The following is a 25,378-nucleotide window of genomic DNA, read 5'->3' as shown; positions in this document are numbered from 1 at the left end:
GCCTTCTGAGATATGAACCGTGTAATGCTAAGTGTGTGGGCATTTTTAGTCATATAAAGTGTTGTTCCAAGCAGAAAAGGAGATCTGTAAGCCTCTATATTCTTCAAGGGCTGACCACATTCTGAGGGTTTCCATCCAAGTCCGCGTGACAAGATTCCCTAGCACCCAGCCCAGGGCATGCACATAGTAAAAGCTCAATAAATATCCGTTGCATGGATGGGTAGACGGAATCAACAAACAAGCGCCTTTTTGCTGCTCCGAACAAGAACTTCAGAAACAGGGAAGCAGAAAAGCACCTCCAGGCTCCATCCTGTCCTCCAACGCTGTTTATGTTCTCTCTGGCATCTTTCGTTTTATTTCTAATTCGCTCTCCTCCCGCGCCTGCATACAACATCTCCATCTGCCAGTCGCTCAGATATTTTGGGAACGCAGTTTTGAAGCTTCTCAGCCACGTGCCTGGTCCACCTCTCCGTGACTGAGAGAGGGACGTGGTCAGAGAGCCTGGGTACAGTCAAGAAGGTCGGGGCTGGGAAGGATCAAGAAGTCATCAAGTGAGCTTGTCATGATTCGGAGGGGCAGGCCCAGAGAGGGAGAGAGGCAGCGGCCAGAACCCACAGCTGGAGCCTGGCAGGGTGGAAGGAGGCAGTGCTGTTTCAGCTCAGTCCTTGGTCTGAGATTCCAAAAGTCTCTGGTGTCCCATCTTTCCCTCCCAAGTTGGGGGCTCATGCATCAGGCCTCTTTTTCTCTTCTTAGAAGCAAGTATCAAATATTTCCATAGCAAAATGGCTCTGGATCCAGGCTCTGTGATCGCAACTACTATTTCTAGTTCTGTGACCTTGGGCAAATGGTTTAATCTCTCTGTACCTTGATTTCCCATCTGTGAAATGGGGTGATAAAAAGAATAGTCTCAGAGTTGTTGCAGGGAGTCAATGAATTTGAAATGTGGAAAAGTAGTTAGGAATGCTTGATACTTCGTTGGTGATTATAAATGTAATTCTGGCTGGGCGCAGTGGCTCACACCTGTAATCCCAGCATTTTGGGAGGCTGAGGCCGGCGGATCACTTGAGCTCAGGAGTTTGAGACCAGCCTGGGCCACATAGTGAGACCCTCTCCCCCACTCCATCTCAACAAAACATCAAAAAATTAGCTGGGTGTGGTGATGTGTGCCTGTGGTCCCAGCTACTGTGGAGGCTGAGGGTCGCTTGAGCCTAGGAGGTTGAGGCTGCAGTGAGCTATGATTGCGCCACTGCACTCCAGCCTGGGAAAGAATGAGACCCTATCTCAAAAAAAATAAATAAAATAAACAAACAAATAAATAAATAAATAAATAAGATATGCATATAATATGCTTAGCACAGAGTAAAAGTTTTATAAGCATTTATTTCTGTCAGTATTAGGTATCAATAGAGATTAATTAAACTGATACAAACACAATGTTAAAGAACTCTTCCATTATTCATTATTCATAAGTTGTGGCCTGAATCCGACAGGTGTGTGTGAAGTTGAGATTTTGGGTGAAAGCAACTCATTAATCAAGAGATAATTTGCAGCCGGGTGCTGTGGCTCTCATCTGTAATCCCAGTTCTTTGGGAGGCTGAGGTGGGAGGACAGCTGGAGGTCAGGAGTTTGAGACCAGCCTGCCTGGGCAACACGATGAGACCCCTATCTCTATAAAAATTTTTAAAATTAGCTGGGCATGTTGTTGCCTAGAGTTCCAGTTATTCGGGAGGCTGAGGTGGAAGGATCGCTTGAGCCTGGAAACTCAGGGCTGCAGTGAGCTATAATCATGCCACTGCATTCCAGCTTGAGCAACAGGGCAAGACTTAAAAAAAAAAAAAAAAAAAAAAGGATTCCACTGGTCTATGTAGCAGAAGTTAGTTCAGTCCATCTGATGTTTTTAAAGCTATGCTCACAAGAATGCCAACTCCATGTGGGCAGGGATTTTTGCCTGTCTTGTTCACTCAGAAAAAGTTGTTGACTGACACACTATTCTTCAGGCAGAACTTGCATTCTTAAAGTGCCAATCATCAGTTGAAAAGTTAATCTGAGTTCCTTTTGTAGTTATTTCTTAAGTACAGTGTGCCAGGCGCTGTGGCATACACAGGGCTAGATAGGGTCCTATGACCATGTTCAGGGCATTTTCAATCTCATGTAGGAGGTAAGGCAGGTATATAAGTCAGGTTGCCCCCTAGAGTTGTGCATTTACACCCTGCATTCCATATATGACAGTCCTACATAAGGCCTTGTTATGAAAGAATCAGGAATGATGGCTTCAGGCGTAGCTGGATCCAGGAGCAGAAATCATGTCATCAGAGCCTTTCTCTGTTTTTCTCTCTCTCTCTCTCTCTGTTTCTTCTGTACTGGCCTCATTCTTAAGCTTGTTTTCTCCATGTGGCAGGACTAGACTTGCATTCTGTTGCCGTTGCATAAAAAGTGAACAAATAAACAAACAAAACAAAACCTGGAAAGGCTCTTATTAGCCTGGCTTGGGTTATGTACCAGTCACTTTCACTTGGAGGAAATGGTGCCAGAATCATGCCAGTTACCTGCCCACCCAGGAAACCAGGGAAATGCTCATTTCTATCCGAAACACATGAACTAAACTACTAGACCAGGGGTTGGCAAACTTTTAAAGTATCAAATAGTAAATATATTAGCCTCATGGGCCATATGGTCTCTGCTGCAGCTACTTATTTCTACCATTGTTGTGCAAAAGCAGCTGTAGACCATAAATGAAGGGGCAGGGCTGTGTTTCATTAACACTTCATTTACAAAATCAGGCAGTGAATTTGGCTTTGTAGTTTGCAGACCCCTGTAATAGACAATTGGGGTGTTGTGACTACAGAGGAGAAAATTGACTAGAGAAGTGGGCAGACACCACAAATGAACACTACATCTAGGAAGAGCTGGGGGAATAGTGGAAAATGAGCCTGCAAGCTCAGGTTGAATTGGGTCTTGAATGCCGGAGTAAGGAATTTGGATTTTCTTCTGTACCAGCGGAGACCCCTCAGAGGTGTTGAAAATCACAGTCAGGTACCTGTTTGCCCCCTAGATATCCAAATGTTGAGTGTTACAGATGCACAGCCTAGGTTCTCATGCTGAGTTGGAAGACAGTTGCATTTTGCCTTGACTGCTGCTGACCCTTTGTGTAAGCAGGGGCAGGAGGGCTGGGACCCTCTGGGAAGACACTTCTTTCGGTTTTGCCACTAGTAGAGAAGTGGACTGTAACTTTCCCAGCAGGGCCAATACACCACACAACTCCAGGTGGCACCAATTCACATGGTGGCCATCATGAATGGCACCACCTAGGGTTGTGCAGTCTACAAACTGAACAGCTGTGCATGACCTTTGTGCTTCCCAGGATGAATGAGGTCTCTTCTGAACACTGGGCAGTGCTTGACACATTTTTGGCACTCAGCATAATGCAAAACGGTAAGAGAAATCTGTAAAGAGAAGACGGCTAAATCATTCAGAAAGCAAATTTACAGCTTTGTATTTTCCCCAGATTTATTTACCAAGTGGGCAGCTGCATGTTATCAAACAGACAGGAAGTAGAAATGTCAAGTGTATGGGCTTCGCAATGCTGTTCCTACTGCGACATTTGAGCCGAGAACCATGGGACATGCCTCTGTGGACTGGCACGTGGCAGATGAGCTGGCCCTTTGTGTGTGCTCTGTGTGTGATCTTGGGGGACACAACATTAATTGTCACATATGCTCATGTCCTGTGGGCCCCCAACTTTTCTTGGCTGGGCTGGTGAAGATTAGGAAAACTGCACAATCTAACTGGTGCCTTTTGAAGCAATGCCAGAAAGACCCTCATTGAAGAGTGAATTAAAGTCAAGTTGGTTGATTGCTTGTCGAACAAGCATATGTTGAATCCCTACAATGTGCAGAGCTCTTACGGGTCTCACAGACATGCCTCACTTGGCGATTGGGAGTGTGTGCCATTTAGAGTTTAGCATTACTGGCTCAGTTGGGGTTCTCCCTTTTAACAGTGATGCAAATTAGTTATTCATCTTTCTCCCAACCTGTATTAGTTTGTTTTGTGTTGTGATAAAGAGATACCCAAGACTGGGTAAGGTTCAAGTGATTCTCATGCCTCAACCTCCCAAGTAGATGGGACTACAGGTGCGTGCCATCATGCCAGGTTAATTTTTGTACTTTTAGTAGAGATGGGGTTCCGCCATGTCGGCCAGGTTGGTCTTGAACTCTTGACCTCAAATGATCCACCCAGCTCAGCCTCCCAAAGTGCTGGGATTACAGGCGTGAGTCATCGCGCCCGGCTCCTGATAATGCTTTTGAAGAACAGTAGATCAGTCTCATCTCATGCACAGAATGTGTCTGAAGACTTCACAGCATTCAAAACTTGTATTTTTCAAGACAAGTTTTCCTGTAGGCTTTAATGTCACGTTGCGGGGGATGCAGCCTCGGAAGGCATAAATCTACAGCCATTATGGCTTAGGGGCATGTTATTAGCGGCATCAGTCTCAAAACGATGTCACCAGCTGTTTTTCTACCTCCTTTTCCATCCCTCCAGCATCCTTACCTAGCTTTATGAGTATTGGGGGGGAGATCTTAAAGCCCCCCAGTTGTAATAATATCAACTAAGCTGGGCATGGAGGCATGCAACTATAGTCCCAGCTACTCAGGAGGCTGAGGGCGGGAGGATCACTTTGAGCCTAGGAGTTTGAGTCCAGCCTGGGCAACATAGTGAGATCCTGTTTCTTAAACAAACAAACAAACAAAATCAATGAATTGATCGATTGATCAATCCATAAAAATGTTTCAAAATGTATTGAGCGCCTGTTTACTACACAACCAAGCACTGTTCTAAGCATTTTATTTATTTATTTTTGAGACAGGGTCTCTTGCTCTGTCTCCCAGGCTGGAGTGCATTGGCACAATCATAGCTCACTGCAGCCTCAAACTCCTGGGCTCAAGTGAGCCTCTTGCCTTAGCCTCCCAAGTGACTATGACTACAAACACAAGCCATCATGCCCAGCTAATTTTTAAATTTTTTTTTGTAGAAACAGAGTTCTGCCATGTTGCCCAGGCTGGTCTCAAACTTTCGAGCTCAAGCGATCCTCCTGCCTCAGCTTCCCAAAGTGCTGGGATTACAGCTGTGGGCAACCATGCCCAGTCAACTTTTAGTAGAGATGGGGTCCTGCTGTGTTGACCAGGCTGGTCTCAAACTCCTGGCCTCAAGGGATCCTCCTGCCTTGGCCTCCCAAAATGCTGGGATTATATGTGTGAGCCACCATGCTCGGCCTCTACACATTTTATATATGTTAACTCATTCAGGGTTTGCAACCACCATATAATGTGGGTACTGTCAATATTTCCACTTTACAGATGGGGAAATGGAGGTACGGGAGGGGAAAGGGACTTACCCCAGCACCCAGCCAGGGTTCAGCCCCAGCGGTTCTCTTAATCACTACCCCATATCGTCTTTCTTCTCCATCCACCCTTACCCGCTCCTTCCCAATTTCTCAGCAGTTCTTTATTGGGAGCACATTGAGTCACGGCTGCTGCTAATTTATAGCTATTTCTTGACATCAAACTTCTGTTCAGAAATTGTTGATTTTCAGGGCCATTTCTGCCACGCAAAGAACCCTTGAGTGACATTGTTATAGGATATTTTTAAAAGATCTTAAATTATAGACACAGTGACTATTGAAATACCAGGACACTTGTAACCAAAAGCAGAAGTTTGGATGCCTATAAACCACCAGACGGTTCACTGCAGACTAGAGATTGACAGGTCTCGGGCTTCACTGAGCCAAAGTGGCGCCCCCACGTGGCGACAGCCTAAGTTTACACAGTTCTCCGCCCAGCCCCAGCTTTGAAATTATGCAAGTTCTTGACAGATTGTTCTAAATCGGGGAATATTTCTTCATATCATTTCACATTTGGTGCAAAAAGCAAGACGTTGTTGAGAGTTTAAGGACACCACACTGTTTCAAATTTGCATTATTCCATGGTGCATAAAATGGGTCTGAGAGCGGTTTCATCGCGGGTCTTAACCCCCAAGGGACGGAGATACCAGTCCCTCGGGATTCCTGGACAGCTACTGACACCTCTTCCCTTCCTATAGGATGGCCAGCCGGAGCAGTGACAAGGATGGTGACTCTGTCCACACGGCCAGCGAAGTCCCGCTGACCCCACGGACCAATTCCCCGGATGGAAGACGCTCGTCCTCAGACACATCCAAGTCCACGTACAGCCTGACGCGGAGGATTTCAAGTAAGTATCTCCGCTGTACCTCTCTGGGGGCCCTGGCTGGCTTTTCCAGACACTCCCACGGAGAGTCATGAAGGGCAGTGTGGTTGCTGCGGGAGGGCGGCAGAGTGGGGTGACAGTCCAGGAGACAGGGGGAGAGAGAGATAATGACGGTGTGACAGAGGACGGCATCACACCTGATTGCTGATGAGTTCAATCAAAAGCAATCATTTTGATTGATTTTTGCTTTTATTAATTTTAAGTTTGATTGAATTGGCTGAATTGATTCACATTGTCAGTGTATATCATTTCAGATTCTGAAAGATGGGTGTGGCTATATTATATAGAAGGGCTTGTCAATTCTGGTGACTTTGGGAGCTAGGCGGGTTGCATCAGTGGCCAAATGCAGAGGTTACATAGAGATAAACATTGCCTGAGTGCGGTGACAAATGGCAGCTGCCGCTCTGCCTGGAGAGTTACTAGGGCAGGGTGAAGACTTCAGTCAATTGAAAAGTGAATGCCCCATTGAAAGGGGAGCAGGGCGGCTGCTGCTCAGCTTGGCCAATGGTAGCTGTATGGGATTGGGGGCCCAGTATTGTCTGATCTTTGTAAAGAGATATTGGCAATCTGGGTTTTTTTTTTCTTTTTTTATATGAAACATTCTTACTTTCGAGCCTAAACAAAATGTATGTGCAGCCATCAAACTTGGCCGCCCAATTTGTCTACTCTGTTATGTGGCATATGTGTTTGACCAAACAGCATGATTTGGGGGAGGAGGAAAAAGGAAGATAAACACCCAGAGACTCCCAACCTCCTTCTGCTCCACAAAAGTATCTCTTCTCTGCGTGAACTGATGTCTGAAATTCACTAAACAGAGAGAAAAGCTTAAAATGCCTGAAACAAGTCCATTCAGGTGGAGATCATTGGTGTCCAACCTTTCCTGGGGGTAGAGGGAAAAGAAAAAAGTAGGAAAAAAAAAAAAAAAGAGTTCAAGGGCATGAAATAGTGAAACAGAGGGAGCACTGGGTTTCTTTAGGCCTCAGTCTTCCCATCTGTAAAATGAGAGGGCTGATCTAGAACTGTGCTGTCTGGTGTAACAGTTACCAGACACACGTAGCTGTTGAGCACGCAAATGGTGTGAGACTGAATCTTACTGATGTTCTGTGAGTGCAAAATATGTACTGGACTTTCAAGACAGTGAGAAAATAAAAGGCCTGGTGTGGTGACTTGTGCCTATAATCCCAGCACTTTGGGAGACCGAGGTGGGAGGATCACCTGAGGTCAGGAGTTCGAGACTAGGCTGGCTAACATGGTGAAACCCTATCTCTACTAAAAATACAAAATTAGACGGGTATGGTAGCGCATGCCTGTAATCCCAGCTACTTGGGAGGCTGAGGCAGTAGGATCACTTGAACCCGGGAGGCGGAGGTTGCAGTGAGCCGAGATCGCACCACTGCACTCCAGCTCAGGCAACAAAAGTGAAACGCTGTCTCCAAAAAAAAAAAGAGAGAGAGAGAGAGAATTTAAAGTATCTCACTAAAATGTTTTTATATTGGTTCCATGTTGAAATGATTATATATTGGATATAGTGGGTTAAATAAAATAAATTTTGCAGGCCAGGTGCGGTGGCTAAAATTAATTTTGCAGGCCAGGTGCGGTGGCTCATGCCTGTAATCCCAGCACTTTGGGAGGCCAAGGCAGGCAGATTGCTTGAGGCCAGGAGTTCAAGACCATCCTGGCCAACATGACGAAACCCTATCTCTACTAAAAATGCAAAGATGGGCCAGGTGTGGTGGTACACAACTGCGGTCCCAGCCACTTGGGAGGCTGAGGCATGAGAATCACTTGTACCTGGAAGGCGGAGGTTGCAGTGAGCCGAGATCCGCCACTGCACTCCAGGCTGGGCGACAGAGCAAGACTCTGTCTCAGAATAAACAAATAAATTACATTACATTAAAGGAATTTTGCCCTTTTTTGGCATGTTTTAAAAGTCATGGCTGCCAGGATATTTTAAGTTACATATGTGGCTTGCATTTCTGGCTTGCGTTATCTTTCTGTGGACAGTGTGGGCCTAGATGATTTCTGAGTCTTATGCCTAGCTCTGAACACAGGTGATTTCCATTTAGCACACATCTGTCAGAGTACCTCCCATGCCTCAGGCAAATGTCTCATAAAGACAGCTGTTAGGGCAATTAGCAAGAATGCCATGAGCTCATTGCTAGAAGAGTGGGATGCACAAAGGTTAGAATTATGAACTTGGAATCAATGCACTCTGCTGGTTCATGGAAGGGAGAGAGGCAGCCCGTAAGCGATGAAGTTTGAATATAAACCTTGAAGAAGTATAATCGTTCCCATTTATTGGTCTGTGTCTATGGCCACATTCTGCGCCATGCCCTTTCCATGCCCTGGTTCAGTGAATCTTCATCACATTCTTTGAGGTAGGTGCCATTATTGACTCTATTTTACTGATGGGAAAACAGAGTCCCAGAGAGTCAAAAGAATATGCCCGGAGTCACATGGCTCATTGTTAATGAGTGCACGAGTAGTGAGTAAGTGGCTGAGAGGGAATTCTACCCAGACACTCTGGTCCCAGAGCTCACTTTCTTAAAGTGGAGACATCATAGGATAATGGTTAGAGCCAGACTCTGGGGCCAGCTAGACCAGCCTGACCCCTGGCTCCTCCACTTGCAAGTGTGTGACCTTCAGAAAGTTACTTAAAGCTTCTGTTTCCTCGTCTATAAAGTGAGGATAATAGTAATTATCTAAGAATTCAAGGGCATGTGAAGATTGTGATTGCACATATGAGATGATGTGATGTACTCAGTCTATTAGAGCAGTGCCTGGCACTTAGCTGCTGTGATGATGGCAATGGTGACAAGAGTGCCACCGTACTGTCTGTCACAGAATCAGTGAGTATTTCAGAGTGTGGAGAAAGATGGCAAGGATCATTTTGAAGCAGAGTAAACAGTGCAAGAATCTGCTCACCTGCAAAGTTGCCCAGGTGTGCCTTGTATGTGGCTGTCTTCATTGTTATTTCTGGTGGCTCTCAGGTCTTGAGTCAAGACGTCCCAGCTCTCCACTCATCGATATTAAACCCATCGAGTTTGGCGTTCTCAGCGCCAAGAAGGAGCCCATCCAGCCTTCGGTGCTCAGACGGACCTATACCCCCGACGACTATTTCAGGAAGTTCGAACCCCACCTGTACTCCCTCGACTCCAGCAGTGACGACGTGGACTCTCTGACGGACGAGGAGATCCTGTCCAAGTACCAGCTGGGCATGCTGCACTTCAGCACTCAGTACGACCTGCTGCACAACCACCTCACCGTGCGCGTGATCGAGGCCAGAGACCTGCCACCTCCCATCTCCCACGACGGCTCGCGTCAGGACATGGCACACTCCAACCCCTACGTCAAGATCTGTCTCCTGCCAGATCAGAAGAACTCAAAGCAGACTGGGGTCAAACGCAAGACCCAGAAACCCGTGTTTGAGGAGCGCTACACCTTCGAGATCCCCTTCCTGGAGGCCCAGAGGAGGACCCTGCTCCTGACCGTGGTGGATTTTGATAAGTTCTCCCGCCACTGTGTCATTGGGAAAGTTTCCGTGCCTTTGTGTGAAGTTGACCTGGTCAAGGGCGGGCACTGGTGGAAGGCGCTGATTCCCAGTTCTCAGGTAAGGGATGGGTTTGTGGTGTTTCCTCCTGGGAGCTTTTTTAAAAAGGGATCTTTTTTATTTTATTTTACTGTTTAAAAGGCTTTTTTGGATTTTTAAAACTTTTTATTTTGAAATAATTTTTGACTCATAAGAGGTTGCAAAATAGCAGAGAGTTCCTGTGTCCTCTTGATCCAGCATGATAGCGTCTTACACAACCAGGAAATAGACATTGGTAACTAACCTAGCGCTTACTCAGATTTCACTAGTTTTTATAGACATCACTCCTGTGTGTGTCTTTCTGTGAAATTTATCACACGTATAGATTCATGTAACTACCACCACTCTGGAAGCCTTTTTTAAATGATTGATGCTGAGTTATTTAATAAGGAGAATGATTGCACAGGGTATAAAGCTATCAATCATTTTGACTTTCAGAAATTGATTTGGGGGGAAAAAGTGAAGGCTGGAAAACAAGATGATGCATGGATGCTTTTCAGCCCAACTGTTAGATTGGCTTCCTTCCCCCTGTCCAGCCCAGGGAAATGTGGTTGGCTGCTCGGGAAGCCACCCACGGACCAGGCTGTGTCTCCAGTCGGCTGTCGGGCATTCCTGCATCTTAGAGGATAACCGTCTACCCATTGTGGGTAGAAGGATGTGGGGAGCCCAAGGAAAGGAAAAGACCCAGCCACTCCTTCCTCCCTCCCTCCCTTCCCACTTCTCTCTTCGCTCCCTTCCTCCCTTCCTTCCCCGATCCCCTCTTCCCTTCCTTCCCCGCTTCCCTCTTCCCTCCCTTTTTCCCTCCCTCACCTCCTTCCTTCCTCCCCTCCTCCTGTCTTCCCTTCCTTCTCTCCCTGTCCTGTGGGATGGCTGGTGTAGGAACAGGGACAGGAGATGGAGAAACAAGGGAGGGGGTTTGGCCACCATGAGGTCAATAAGAGTTGCCTTCCAGGCCAGGCGCAGTGGCTTATGCCTGTAATCCCAGCACTTTGGGAGGCTGAGGCAGGAGAATCACTGGAGTCCAGGCATGTGAGACCAGCCTGGGCAGCACAATGAGATCCCACCTCTACAAAAAAAAATGTAAAAATTAGCTAGGCATGGTGGTGCACATCTGTAATTCCAGCTACTTGGGAGGCTGAGGCAGGAGGATCTCTTGAGCCCAGAGTTCGAGGCTGCAGTGAGCCATGATAGAGCCAGTGCACTCACTCCAGCTCACTCCAGGCTGGGTGACAGAGTGAGACCCTGTCTCTAAAAAAAAAAAAAAAATTGCCTTTCCATGGGGAGCCATTTGGTGACACGCAGAGAAAATGGCCTTGGGTCTAATCTGCAACCTTCCTCCCACTGCCTAACTGTTGCTAGGCTCCTCTGCTCCCTCACCCCTCTGCTCCCTCACCTCACTTCAGGTGAAATGGAGGTAGCAATACCACCTTGCAGCGAGGGCCTGGCGGGTGGTGAGCTCTCCACAGTGGCAGCCCCCATTGTCAGGAGAGGACGTCTTCTATTGTGAACCCATTCAGAGTGAGCCTGTAATGCATCGCCTTCCAGTGCACTAAGCGGTAATCACACCTGGTGAATATCTAATTGGGCAGACAACAGGTGGGGAGTGTTCCGGTTCACTCCTGATGCTGAGCCTTCTTGCGGCAGAGGAGCTGGCGTCTCCTGAGCTGAGTTAATCTCGGGGCTGCCGTCTCCCTTCCATCTGAAGAGGGACAGCCAGGCCTGTTTTATGTCACTGCGGGAGCAGGTTTCTCCCAGACAAGGGCTGGCTCCTCACCCTTGATAAAGCTGCAGGCTGTGCTTTAGTTTCATGGGAACCTTTGGGTGCCTCTAAGAATTAAAAGTATTCATGTGTATAGGGCTGAGTGCAATGGCTCACACCTGTAATCCCAGCACTTTGGGAGGTTGAGGTGGGAGGATGGCTTGAGCCCAAGAGTTAGAGACTAGCCTGAGAAACATAGTGACACCTTCTTTCTTTCTTTCTTTTTTTTTTTTTTTTGAGACAGAGTCTCGCTCTGTCGCCCGGGCTGGAGTGCAGCGGCCGGATCTCAACTCACTGCAAGCTCCGCCTCCCGGGTTCGCGCCATTCTCCTGCCTCAGCCTCCCGAGTAGCTGGGACTACAGGCGCCCGCCACCTCACCCAGCTAGTTTTTTGTATTTTTTAGTAGAGACGGGGTTTCACCGTCTTAGCCAGGATGGTCTCGATCTCCTGACCTCGTGATCCGCCCGTCTCGGCCTCCCAAAGTGCTGGGATTACAGGCTTGAGCCACCGCGCCCGGCCTTGTGACACCTTATTTCTACAAAACATTAAAAAAAAAAAAAAAAAAAAAAAAACCAGGCATGGTGGCATGTCCCTGTAGTCCCAGCTACTCGGGAGGCTGAGGCAGGAGGATTGCTTGAGCCCAGGAGTTTGAGGCTGCAGTGAGCTATGATTGCGCCAATGCACTCCAGCCTGGGCAATAGAGTGAGGCCTTGTCTCTAAAAATATAAAATAACAAAAGTGTGTATAAAGTTGAAATATTGCAGGCAGGTCAACTGCTGTAACTGCTCATCTGATTTACACTCTGGTCTGTCACACTCGGGCTTCCAGCCTTGCTGGTGCTATTATCAGCCAAGTAGTGGCTGTTAATGCCTTTAATTGTGGATTTGACTCTTAAATCCCGGCTGTAAATGCCTTCTGTCTCTCATTCCTGATGATGATGAGTGTTTTCTTAGTACTGTTCAAAATAGTTTTTGGAAGCGTCATCTGGACCCTTAAGATATTTGTTTTCCTTCTCTCCTCCCCTCTTTATTATTCTTTGTTTTTTTCTTCTCTGATCTGCTCATTTCTTCCTTCTGTTTTTCTTGAGATCCTATTATGTGCCCAGCATTTCTAGTTGGATTAATAAAAATGAATCCCATACCATTCCTAGCAGCAGGAAACTTCCAATCTAGTGGGAAAGAGAGTTTGGTAAACAGCAAGCCATAATGCAGTGTGCCCCATGCGGTAATAAATGGGCAATCAGCACTCATTTTGATTTTTAAAAATTATTTTGTTTTATTATTTATTTATTTATTTATTTTGAGGTGGAGTCTCGCTCTGTCCCCCAGGCTAGAGTGCAGTGGCGCGATCTCCGCTCACTGCAAGCTCCGCCTCCCGGGCTTACGCCATTCTCCTGCCTCAGCCTCCTGAGTAGCTGGGACTAAGGCGCCCACCACAGCGCCCGGCTAATTTTTTGTATTTTTAGTAGAGACGGGGTTTCACCGTGTTCGCCAGGATGGTCTCGATCTCCTGACTTTGTGATCCGCCCGCCTCGGCTTCCCAAAGTGCTGGGATTACAGGCGTGAGCCACCGTGCCTGGCTTTTTTTTTTTTTTTTTTTTTTTTAGGCGGAGTCCCGCTCTGTGGCTCAGGCTGGAGTGCAGTGGCCGGATCTCAGCTCACTGCAAGCTCCGTCTCCCGGGTTTAGGCCATTCTCCTGCCTCAGCCTCCTGAGTAGCTGGGACTACAGGCCCCCGCCACCTCGCAGGGCTAGTTTTTTGTATTTTTTAGTAGAGACGGGGTTTCACCGTGTTAGCCAGGATGGTCTCGATCTCCTGACCTCGTGATCCGCCCATCTCGGCCTCCCAAAGTGCTGAGATTACAGGCTTGAGCCACCGCGCCCATCCCTGGCCTATTTTTTATTTTTAGAAACAGAGTCTGGCTCAGTCGCCCAGGCTGGAATGCAGTGGCGTAATCACAGCTGGCTGCAGCCCCAAACTCCTGGGCTCAAGAGATCCTCCTACCTCAGCCTCCTGAGTAACTAGGACTACAGTTGTATGCCACTGCACCTGGTTAGTTTTTTAAAAAATATATTTTGCAGAGATGGGGATTTCGCTGGGTTGCTTAGGCTGGTCTCCAACTCCTGGTCTCAAGCGATCCTCCCACTTTGGCCTCCTAAAGTTTGCTGGGGTTATCGGCATGAGCTACTGAGCCCTGTCAAGACTCATTTTGTTAAGAATGATCAAAATTGGCCTTGAAAATGGACACCATATTGAAGACTGAGGTACCATCTCTCAGTAATTCCAATATAGTAGGTCTTGACCGTTGGAGTGGATCAGGATGTATTTGCTCACATTTGAGGAGCAAATGTATTTCAGACAGAAGTTTTAAATGATGAAATCCACTAGGAAGGTCATGCTATATGAGTATTTCACTTTGAATACCAGACTCGTACTAGCGAGGCAAGAAACTCACACAGAGAGAGGCACTGGAGACTCTGACTGAGGAAAGAATATGCTCCTATTGCCCAGCTAATGCTTATTCTGGAATTTATGCTCTTTGAGTGGAAAAGCCGGTTGTCTTACACGCTGCCAGCAATCATACGAAGAAAAGCTCATCACTGATCATTAGAGAAATGCAAATCAACACCACAATGAGATACCATCTCACACCGGTCAGAATGGCTACTATTAAAAAGTCCAAAATAACAGATGCTAGTGAGGTTATGGAGAAAAAGGAATGCTTATACATTGTTGGTGGGAGTGTAAATTAGTTCAGCCATTGTGGAAGACAGTGTGGCAATTCCTCAAAGACCTAAAGACAGAAATACCTTTCGACCCAGCAATCCCGTTACTGGGCATATACCAAAGGAATATAAATTGTTCTATTATAAAAACACATGCATGCGTTATGCTCATTGCAGCACTATTCACAATAGCAAAGACATGGAATCGACCTAAATGTCCATCAGTGATAGACTGGATAAAGAAAATGTGGTGCATATATACCATGGAATACTACACAGTCATGAAAAAGAACAAAATCATGTCTTTTGCAAGAACATGGATGGAGCTGGAGGCCACTATCCTCAGCAAACTAACATAGGAATGGAAAACCAAATACTCTATTTCTCACTTATAAGTGGGAGCTAAATACTGAGAACACATGGACACAGAGAGGGAAACAACACACACTGGAGCCTTTTGGAGGGTCGGGGGTGGGAGGAGGGAGAGGATCAGGAAAAACAATGAATGGGTACTAGACTTAATACCTGGGTGATAAAATAATCTATATAACAAACCCCCATGACACAAATTTACCTATGTAACAAACCTGTGCTTGTACTCCGGAACTTAAAATAAAAGTTAAAAAAAAAAATTAAGTTCTGCAAAAAAAAGGAAAGAAAGAAAGAAAAAAAAAACAAGCTGGTTGTCTTTGGCCGGGTTCCCTAGAAGCAGAGCAGGAGATGGGGATTTGGATGTAGATTTGTTGCCAGGGCTGCCATAACAGAGCACTACAAATTGAGTGGCTTAAAGCAACAAAAATTTATTGTCTCACAGGCCTGGAGGCAAGGAGTCTCAGATCAAGGCATTAGCAGAGTCATGTTCCCTCTGAAACCGGGAGGGGAAGCCCTCCTTGCTCCTTCCTCGCTTCTGGTGGTTGCAGGCAGTCCTTGGAATTCCTTGGCTGGAGCTGCATTGCTCTAATCCCTGCTCCACCATCACATGGTCATTTTTGCCCTGTGTGTGTCTGTGTCTCTTCTCTTCTTCTTCTTCTTCTTTTTTTTTTTTTTTTTGAGACAGAGTCTTGCTCTGTCACCCGGGCTGGAGTGCAGTGGCATGATCTCGGCTCACTGCAAGCTCCACCTCCCACCCAGGTTCACGCCATTCTCCTGCCTCAGCCTCCCGAGTAGCTGGGACTACAGGCGCCCAACACCACACCTGGCTAATTTTTTATATTTTTAGTAGATACGGGGTTTCACCATGTTAGCCAGGATGGTCTCAATCTCCTGACCTCGTGATCCGCCTGCCTCGGCCTCCCAAAGTGCTGGGATTACAGGCGTGAGCCACGTCTCTTCTCTTCTTATAAGGACACCGGACACCAGTCATATTGAATTAGGACCCAGCTGACTCCAGTGTGACCTCATCTTAATTTAAATAATGACATATACAATGAACCAATTTCCAAATAAGGTTCCATTCTGAGATACTGGGGGTTAGGACCTCAACCTGTCTTTTTTTTTTTTTGAAACAGGGTCTTGCTTTGTCATCTAGGCTGGAGTGCAGTGGTGTAATCATGGCTGAATGCAGCCTTGAACTCCTGGGCTCAAGCAGTCCTCCTACCACAGCCTTTCAAGTGACTGAAACCATGTGGTACCACAAGAGTACACCAACACGCTCAGATAATTTTTTAGTTTTTGCAGAGATGGAGTCTCATTATTTTGTCCAGGTTGGTCTCAAACCCCTGGGTTCAAGCGATCCTCCTGCCTCGGCCCCTCAGGTGCTGGGATTAAAGACGTGAGCCAATATAGCTGGCCTGATTGCTGATTGCTGATTTTTGTTAGAAGCTAACATCTGCCTTCACCAAATTGGTTGGTTGGTCAGTGGAATGGGAAGGAGAGGAGGCAGTTGTGTAATGGTGTATAAGACAAAACTATTCAATTTCTTATTTTCAGCCTATTCTAATGGTGTGTGGAGTCGGGCTAACGCTTAGTGTCTAGTTATACTTTCTTCTTGGAAAACCCATATGGAAGATGAATGGGTGGCTTGTGGGGCCAGCATATAAGCACTTCCTGGTTCAGGGCAGAACATCCCATCTGTCTTGCAGTGTCCCATCTGACTGCATCTTTGATCTTAGCATTCAGGAAACTGGCAGCTAATGGAGCTATGGCATTTTGGGGGTCTCAGGGATAAGGTTGGCTGGAAGATAATGAAAATAAGACCATACAGTGAGTAGGACGAGGGGATTGACATAGACATGAAATTACACTGGCTATTTAGAGAAATTCTGCTCATCGGAATGGATTGAAAGCCATTGAAATCTGTGTAGGCTCAGCTCTTTTAAAAAACTATTAGCCAACATGGTGAAACCCCGTCTCTACTAAAAATACAAAAAATTAGCCAGGTGTGGTGGCGGGTGCCTGTAATCCCAGCTACTTGGGAGGCTGAGGCAGGAGAATCGCTTGAATGCAGGAGGTAGCAGTGAGCTGAGATCACGCCATTGTACTCTGGCCTGGGCAACAAGAGTGAAACTCTGTCTCGAAATTAAAAAAAAAAATTATTAGTTTTAATTGTGGGAAAATACACACACCATGAAATTTACCGTCTTAACCATTTTTGCCTGTACAGTTCGGTGGCATTAAGTCCATTCACATTATTGTGCAACCATCACCACCATCCATCTCCAGAACTCTTGCAAAACTGAAACCCTACACCCATTAATCAATAACTCCCCATCTCCGTCTCTCCCCAGCCCCTGACAACCATCATTCTACTTTCTATGAATTTGACAATTCTAGGTACCTCATATAAGTAGAGTCATAGATTATTTTTCTTGTGGCTGGCTTGTTTCACTCAGGATAATGTCTTCAAGGTTCATCTGTGTTATAGCATGAGTCAGAATTTCCTTCCTTTTTTAGGCTGAGCTGAATAGTATTCCAGTGTGTGTGTGTGTGTGTGTGTGTGTGTGTGTGTCATATTTCGTCTGTTCATTCATCCATTAGTGGACACTTGGGTTGCCTCCACCGTTTGGCTATTATAAATAACACTGCTATGAACACGGGCATACAGATGGCTTTTTGACCAACTGTGTGTGTGTGTTTTTAAGCCGTAAAAATACCCACGATGTAGGTGGTTCATTTTCTCTTGAGTTCACATGGTTTGGGGAAGGAAGAGCAAGGACAGTGGAGAGATTAGATGCCCCGTGGCCATGTGGGAACCTTTCTGAGCGTTAGGAAGGATACACAGTTGTATTCATTTGGCAAGGCTCATCCAGTATTCCTAAGACTTGTGCGTTTCACTGTATATAAGTTTAATCTAAAAAAAAATCCCCGCCATAAACAAACACTGAACTCTGGTTAATGATATGCCAAAATGTGTATGGGTGCCATGGTCTGAATTTCCTAAATTCATATGTTGAAATCCTAACCTCAAGGAGATAGTATTCAGATGGCGTTTGGTGGTTAGGCCGTGAGGGCAGAGCCATCATCAATGGGATTAGTGCCCTTGTAAAGAGGTTCCAGAGAGTTGCCTTACCCCTTCCTCCATGTGGGGCAAAACCAACAGGTCCCATCTACGAGGAATGGTCCTCAGCAGACATGGAATCAGCTGGTGCCTTGATCTTGGACTTCCCAGCCTCCAGAAGGGTGAGAAATAAATTTCTGTTGTTTTCAAGCCACCCAGTTGATAGTGTTTTTGTTACAGCAGCCTGAATGGACCAAGACAGTGGGAAAGTGTACCAATGTCAGCCACTTATTTTGAAATGCATTCAAAAAAGATAGAGTGGTAGATGGATAGGGATGAAGCAAATAGAGCATATTTTAAAAATAATTATAGCATTCTTAATATCAGTAACTGTTCAATTGGAATCTAAAGTATATGTCTAAGAGTGTGCACTGTACAATTCTTTTTTTTTTTTGAGACTGAGTGTCACTCTGTTGCGAGGCTGGAGTGTAGTGGCATGATCTCGGCTCACTACAACCTCTGCCTCCTGGGTTCAAGCGATTCTCCTGCCCCAGCCTCCCAAGTAGCTGGGACCACAGGCTCCTGCCACCACACCCAGCTAATTTTTTGTATTTTTAGTAGAGACGGGGTTTCACCATGTTAGCCAGGATGGTCTTAATCTCCTGACCTCGTGATCTGCCCACCTCAGCATCCCAAAGTGTTGGGATTACAGGCGTGAGCCACCGCACCCGGCCTCACTGTACAATTCTTTAAGCCTCTCTGTATTTGAAAGTGTTGAGAGTATAAGCCATGGCAGGCATGGTGGCTTACATCTGTAATTCCAGCACCTTGGGAGACTGAGGAGGGAGGATCACTTGAGGCCAGGAGTTCAAGGTCAACCTGGCCAACATGGTGAAACCCCATCTCTACTAAAAATACAAAAATTAGCTGGGTGTGGTGGCGCATGCCTGTAGTCCCAGCTACTTGGGAAGCTCAGGCACGAGAATCACTTGAACCCGAGAGGCAGAGGCTGCAGTGAGCCAAGATCATGCCACTGCACCCCAGTCTGGGTGGCAGAGCGAGACTCTGTCTCAAAAAAAAAAAAAAAAAAAAAAAAAAAAAAGAAATGTAGACTGGGTGTGCTGTCTCATGCCCAAAATCCCAATACTTTGGGAAGCCAAGTGGGAGGATCGCTTGAGGCCAGCAGTTCGAGACCAGCCTGGGCAATATAAAGAGACCCTGTTTCTTTGGGAAAAAGAGAGAGACAGAGAATGTTCATAAAAAAATGTTGAGGAGCAAAAGACAAGAAGTACCGGTGCCAGTTAGGAAAAATCGCTGTGGTCCCTTAGGTGAGAGGTGGTGATGATCTGGACCCCATGTAAGGTGGCGGTGACAAAGGATGCAATTTGAAAGCAGAGTCTTTGATGCCCAGGAGCAGCCTTTGAGGAAACTATAAACAAGGAATGTCAAACAGTGTGGGGTCAGCAGGGGATGATCAGGAGGGTTTCTGCTACTGCGGTGGTTTTCTTACTTTAACAAGCATCGGAATCACCTGGGAGCTATGACTGTGGAGACTCCCAGACCTCAGCCTCCCTGATTCTGATTTCCCACATCTTGGGTGAAAGAACCGTGAATCTGCACTTGAGCCAATGGGCTGGGAGATTCCAACGTAGTTAAACTTTGGACTTCATTCCGAGAAACACTGGGTGGCTGGTGGAAGGTGAAAGGTGAAAGGTGGAAGGTGAAAGGTGGAAGGTGAAAGGTGGAAGGTGAAAGGTGGAAGGTGAAAGGTGAAAGGTGAAAGGTGAAAGGTGGAAGGTGGAAAGGGTTCTGACTTTTGAGCTGAACAGACTTGCATCTAAAACTTGGCTCTGCCACTTAGGGGCTGGCTGTTGTGACGGTTTCATAAGCTGGCGTGGCAAGTGCTGTGCCCGGCTGCTTGAGTGGCCAGTGTGCAGAGTGCACCCAATACAGGGCTGCCACTAAGGTGATATTTTATGGAGCCATTCTGGGAAGGGGTAGATTCAAGTTAAAGTGCTCTTAGGGATTCATGGAGAAGAGTTCTGAGTCATGTCAGGGTGCAATATCTTACATTACAAAGCCAAATCACCCACTGAAGAGGAATATTTGATTTGGGCCTGGAAGAAGAAAATATGTTTAGTCAAAAGTGATATTTGCACACTGGAATGCTGGATATTTATGTTTCTGAACACTGCTTCAGCCTGAGATTTGCACTGTCCAAATGAAAACCTTTTAGACCTTTGATGTCTAGAATTCAGAGCATTGTGGCTTAGGAAGCAGAGTCTGTGTGTGTGGCCACTAACCAAGCTGTCTTCTCCAGTGTCTGCTGACACCTGGGAAAGTCATCTGTTATCCTAGTTGAGTTCCTTTAAAGAGAAATATTTGAGGGCAGGCATTTTCTTTAGGAAGTGATTCTGAGAAACACCAGAAGAGAAGGTAGAAAATGAGACCAATAAAGTGTCTCACCACTGTGGGTAACTAGAGCTTAATCCTACTAGGGAACTCAGTGCGAGGGGTGAGGGAGCGGGGGTATTTATTCACCCAGTTCCCATCTGGCATGGGTTGCAGGATGCTCCCAAAAGTCCTTAATTCCCTGGGCACCTCCAGCTTGCCTTATGGACATGAGTAGGAAGGACTCCACTGACCAGAGAGACCTAAGCAGAGATGTAGGGCTGACAGCAGGCAGTCAACGAAGCCTGTTCTGATCGGGGCTAGGTGCTGTGGTGGGCACCTTTAGCATTGCTACACTTTCTCTTGCCACCCTCAGGGCTCAGAATGCAGCATCTTCCATGCCTTCCCTTCTCCCTGCTTGCCATCTCTCTTCTTTTCCCCTTTCCTCTGATCAGGAAGGCGCAATACAGATGAATAAGAACATTGGCTAAGCAGAAGCCTGTAAAGAAAAAGATGCCATTTCTCCCTCCTTATAGAGGTGCCCAATCTTTGCAAGTGACTGTCTTGGCAGCCATGTCTCTCTCTGAGCTTTTGGGGGATGGAGGACAAGGAGAATCTATAGCTGTCTCCACTCAGCCAATGCTCCCTCTCCCCTCATCCCTTTTACATGTACATACTGGGAGTGGTAGGGAGGATTGTGAATGCTGCAGAACCGCCTCTCTGCCTCTTACAAATCCCAGAGAGAGATGTTGGGTCCTGGATGTTGCTGGCGCCTGGGTACTTCCCCTTGGTCTTCACTTTGGGCCAGGGCAGCGCGTTCTGCGGTCAACAGGAAACACTCTCACTCAGCATCCTGCTGATGCACAGGAAAAGGTTTGGCCAGACCCTGGGGCAGAGTAAATACCCCATAGACATCAGCATTTGTTGTTATTTCGTGTTGGTTGGTTGGTTTATTTATTTGTTTATTTATTTGAGACAGGGTCTCACACTGTCACTGAGGCTGGACTGCAGTGGTGTGATCATGATCACTGCAGCCTCAAACTCCTGAGCTCAAGCGATCCTCCCGCCTCAGCCTCCCAAGGAGCTGGGACCACAGGTGTGAATCACCACGCCCAGCTAATTAAAAAAAATTTTTTTTTTTGTAGTGACGGAGTCTTGCTATGTTGCCCGGGCTGGTCTCAAACTCCTGGCCTCAAGCGATCCTCCTTCCTTGGCCTCCCAAAGTCCTGATATTGCAAGTGTGAGCAATCATGCCCAGCCAAATAAACGGGTTCTAGTCTTGGTATCTTTGGCACTTGGAAGGAACTCAACAGATGTCTTCTGAACTGAACAAATATTGTTGTGTAAAGGGCACGTGCTTTTGAGTTAGACTGATCTGGTTAAGAGTTCCAGCTTCACCATTTCCCAACTGTGAACCTGGGTCTAACTCCTAGGCTGTAAATTAAGGATAATAATTCTTAGTGCACTGGGCATTCTGCTAAGTGCTTTTATTGTGTGAACTATTGTCATCACCCCATTTTATAGATGAAGAAACTGAGGCACGCATTAAGCAATACACCCAAGCCACGGAACTGGGACTTGAACCCATGTCATCCAGCTGCAGAGGCCGTACTCTGAGCCACTCTACTCCAGGGCACTGCCTCTTTCATTTATTTTACTTTTTTTTTTAAACAAAACAAAACACTTTTTTTTTTTTTTTTTTTAAAGAGATCGGGGAGTGGGGGCAGGTGTGGTGGCTCACCTTGGGAGGCTGAGGCAGGCAGGATCACCTGAAGTCAGGAGTTTGAGACCAGCCTGGCCAACATGGTGAAACCTCATCTTCACTAAAAATACAAAAATTAGCTGGGTGTGGTGGTGGGCGCCTGTAGTCCCAGTTACTCGGGAGGCTGAAGCAGGAGAATCGTTTGAACCCGGGAGGTGGAGGTTACAGTGAGCCGAGATCGTGCCACTGCACTCTAGCTGGGGTGAACGAGCGACACTCCATCTCACCCCTGTAATCCTAGCACTTTGGGAGGCCAAGGCAGGGAAATTGTGTGAGTCAGGAGTTCAAAACCAGCCCAGAGAAAAAGAGTGAGGTCCTCATCTCTATAAAAAATTTAAAAATTAGCCTGATGTGGTGATGCACATCCACAGTCACAGCTACTCGGGAGACTGAGGTGGGAGGATCGCTTGAGACGGGAGGTGGAGGCTGCAGTGAGCTATGATGGCAACACTGCACTCCAGCCTGGGTAACAGAGCCAGACCCTGTCCCAAATGAAAAAACCCACCAAAACCAAAAAGACTCGAAAAGAGATGGAGTCATGCTATATATGCTGAATAAATGGTGATTGGGAACCCAGGCGCCAGAAGCTCACAGGGAGGGACCCAAGGAGGGAACGTACCAAGAAGAGGGGACATTGAGGCACAATTAAGATTGAAACCAGAAGGAATTGGCTTAGAATCTGATTTGCATTTCAATTTATACTACTTTGGTCATAACCATGCCCCAGGCAGACAGTAGGTAGAATAATTCATTATTGTTATTATTTTTAAAGACAGAGTCTTGCTTTGTTGCCCAGGCTGGAGTGCAATGGACTGATCTCGGTTCACTGCAACTTCTGCCTCCCGGGTTCAAGCATTTCTCCTGCCTCAGCCTCCTAAGTAGCTGGGATTACAGGCACGCGCCACCACACCTGGCTAATTTTTGTATTCTTAGTAGAGACAAGGTTTCACCATGTTGGCCAGGCTGGTCTCGAACTCCTGACCTCATGTGATCCACCTGCCTCAGCCTCCCAAAGTGCTGGGATTACAAATGTGAGCCACCAGCGCGCAGCTGAAGAATTTATTTTTTTAAAATGACTTTATTTTTTAGGGCCGTCTTAGGTTCATAGGAAAATTGAGAGGAAGGGACAGAGGTTTCCCGTATACTCCCTGCCGCTACACATATGTAATTTCCTTCGTTATCAGCATCTCCGACCAGAATGGTACATTTGTTATAACTGGTAAACCTACCCTGACACATCATCATTACCCCAAATCCATAATTTACATTAGGATGCTCTTGGCATTGTGCATTCTATGGATTTGGACAAATTATAATGACATGGGTTCACCATTGTAATGTCATCCAGAATAGTTTCTCTGGGACATTTTTTAAAGCCAAAATACTTGATAATTCGAGGTGCTCAGAGTTATGTGCTCACTGGACCCGGTACTTGGAAACTGCCTGGAGTTATAAACGCCCCCAGCCTGCCTTGTCAGCTGCCAAAAACAGCCTGGGAAACAGAGACACCTTACTGCATTTTGTATTTTGAGATCACTCACCACCTGGTACCTCACCAGCCAAGGCTCTTGACAAGGCAGATGTCAGGTTTCTTAATGAGAAATCCCTCTTTCACTTGCCCTTAGCTGCTGTCAGCCTTGACCCTCTCCGTAGAGTCCTGGCCTTTGTGTGTATGTTAAAATTGTTTCCTGCTCAGATTCTGATGAACAGCAGTGTTTTGGCAATGTTGTGCAGCCAGAGCTGGGCCCAGGCCAGAGTCTTTTTTTTTTTTTTTTTTTTTGAGACGGAGTCTCACTGTGTCACCCAGGCTGGAGTGCAGTGGCGCGATCTCGGCTCACTGCAAGCTCCGCCTCCCGGGTTTACGCCATTCTCCTACCTCAGCCTCCGAGTAGCTGGGACTACAGGCACCCGCCACCGCGCCCGGCTAGTTTTTTGTATTTTTAGTAGAGACGGGGTTTCACGGTGTTAGCCAGGATGGTCTTGATCTCCTGACCTCGTGATCCACCCGCCTCGGCCTCCCAAAATGCTGGGATTACAGGCTTGAGCCACCGCGCCCGGCCTCCAGAGTCTTACCAAGCGGTCATTAACTAGAAGTTTCTTTTCATGCGGTCCTTTGTGTTTTCTTCCTCCTTAAATAGAAATTGGTTTTGCATTTTAGACATCAACATGCACTTTTTTGTTTGTTTTGTTTTGTTTTTTTAGAGACAGGACCTCTAAAGAAAGAGAACAGAATCTTTTTTTTTTAAGACAGGGTCTCACTCTGTTGCCCAGAATGGAGTGCAGAGGCACAGTAACAGTTCACTGCAGCTTCTACCTCCTTGGCTCAAGCAATCCTCCTGCCTCAGCCTCCTAAGTAGCTGGGACCACAGTCGTGAGCCACCATGCCTGGCTAATTTGCTCAGCCATGTTGCTTAGGCTGGTCTTGAGCTTCCAGCTCAAGCAATCCACCTGCCTTGGTCTCCCAAAGTGCAAGGATTATAGGTATGAACCACCGTGACCGGCCTCAACATTCACTTTTGATTACTAGTTATTAAATGAACTAGAAGAGGAACCAGAGATAATTTGGACCAACTTTCCTGTTATATAGACTAGAGAACTGCAGCACAGAGAGGTTGAGTGACTTGTCCAATGTCACATGGCTTTTGGGAGGGAGGTCTTGCTGTATACTGTACCAACACTCAGTGTACTAACTTCTTTACCCCACAAGGGAGGTGATCTCATGATGGCTAAGAGCATAGACCCTGGAGTCATACAGACTTGGCTTCAAGTCTTGGCTTTGCCATCCACTAGAGGTGTAGGCTCAGGTGAGTTACTTGTCATCTCTAAGCCTCAACTTCCTTGTCTGTAAATGGGGATCATGTGGTATGCTGGCTTCCAGAGCCAATTGTTAAGTTTTCAGGAATTTTGCAAGCTGGTTGACATCATCACATTGATAGCTGGAGACCAGCTATTGTATATGAAATTGACCAGTGTCATAAGTTAGAACCTCTGCTCTCCCCACCCCAAGAACTAAACATTTGCCATCACAATACCGATCGCAGAAGTACTTACTTCAAAGGGTTATTGTGGGCAGTCAGACTTAGTACTTATGAAGCACCAAGATCAGAGAGCCTGGCCCATGTTTACAGTGGTGCCATGTCATGGTCAAGAGCACAGACCTAGTGTCCTTTAATGTTCAGGTCAGAGCCAGCCCAACCACTTCCAGCAGTGTGACCTTGGGTAATTACTCAATGTCATTGATAATAATCATTGCTAGCTCTCCCTGAGTATTACCACGGATCAAAGTACTATTCTAAGGGCTTTCATTTCCACCCAGGGGCCATTATTATTCCCATTTTACAGTTAAAGAAACTCAGGCACAGAAAGTTTGAGTAACTTACCCAAGGCCATGAAGTTAGTGAATGGAGGAGGCTGTGTTCAACTGAACATGAGGAGG

The 25,378-nt window shown here is 46.5% G+C and overlaps 1 protein-coding gene across 6 annotated transcripts in view; it reads left to right on the top strand.

Moving 5' to 3' along the window:
* The window catches only part of SYT17 (synaptotagmin 17), a 94,342-nt gene that overhangs the window by 5,590 nt on the left and 63,374 nt on the right, over nucleotides 1-25,378 (top strand). For all 6 annotated transcript variants that reach the window (XM_003916605.4, XM_009196090.3, XM_009196086.4 and 3 more), the window contains 2 exons: nucleotides 6,097-6,245; nucleotides 9,272-9,891. In XM_003916605.4, the coding sequence (XP_003916654.1) occupies nucleotides 6,097-6,245; nucleotides 9,272-9,891 (769 nt within the window). The remainder of the gene's footprint in view (nucleotides 1-6,096; nucleotides 6,246-9,271; nucleotides 9,892-25,378) is intronic.

Source organism: Papio anubis, chromosome 18 (assembly GCF_008728515.1).
Source record: "Papio anubis isolate 15944 chromosome 18, Panubis1.0, whole genome shotgun sequence".
NCBI classification, from domain to species: domain Eukaryota; kingdom Metazoa; phylum Chordata; class Mammalia; order Primates; family Cercopithecidae; genus Papio; species Papio anubis.
This window is presented reverse-complemented; position numbering and strand designations above follow the sequence as displayed.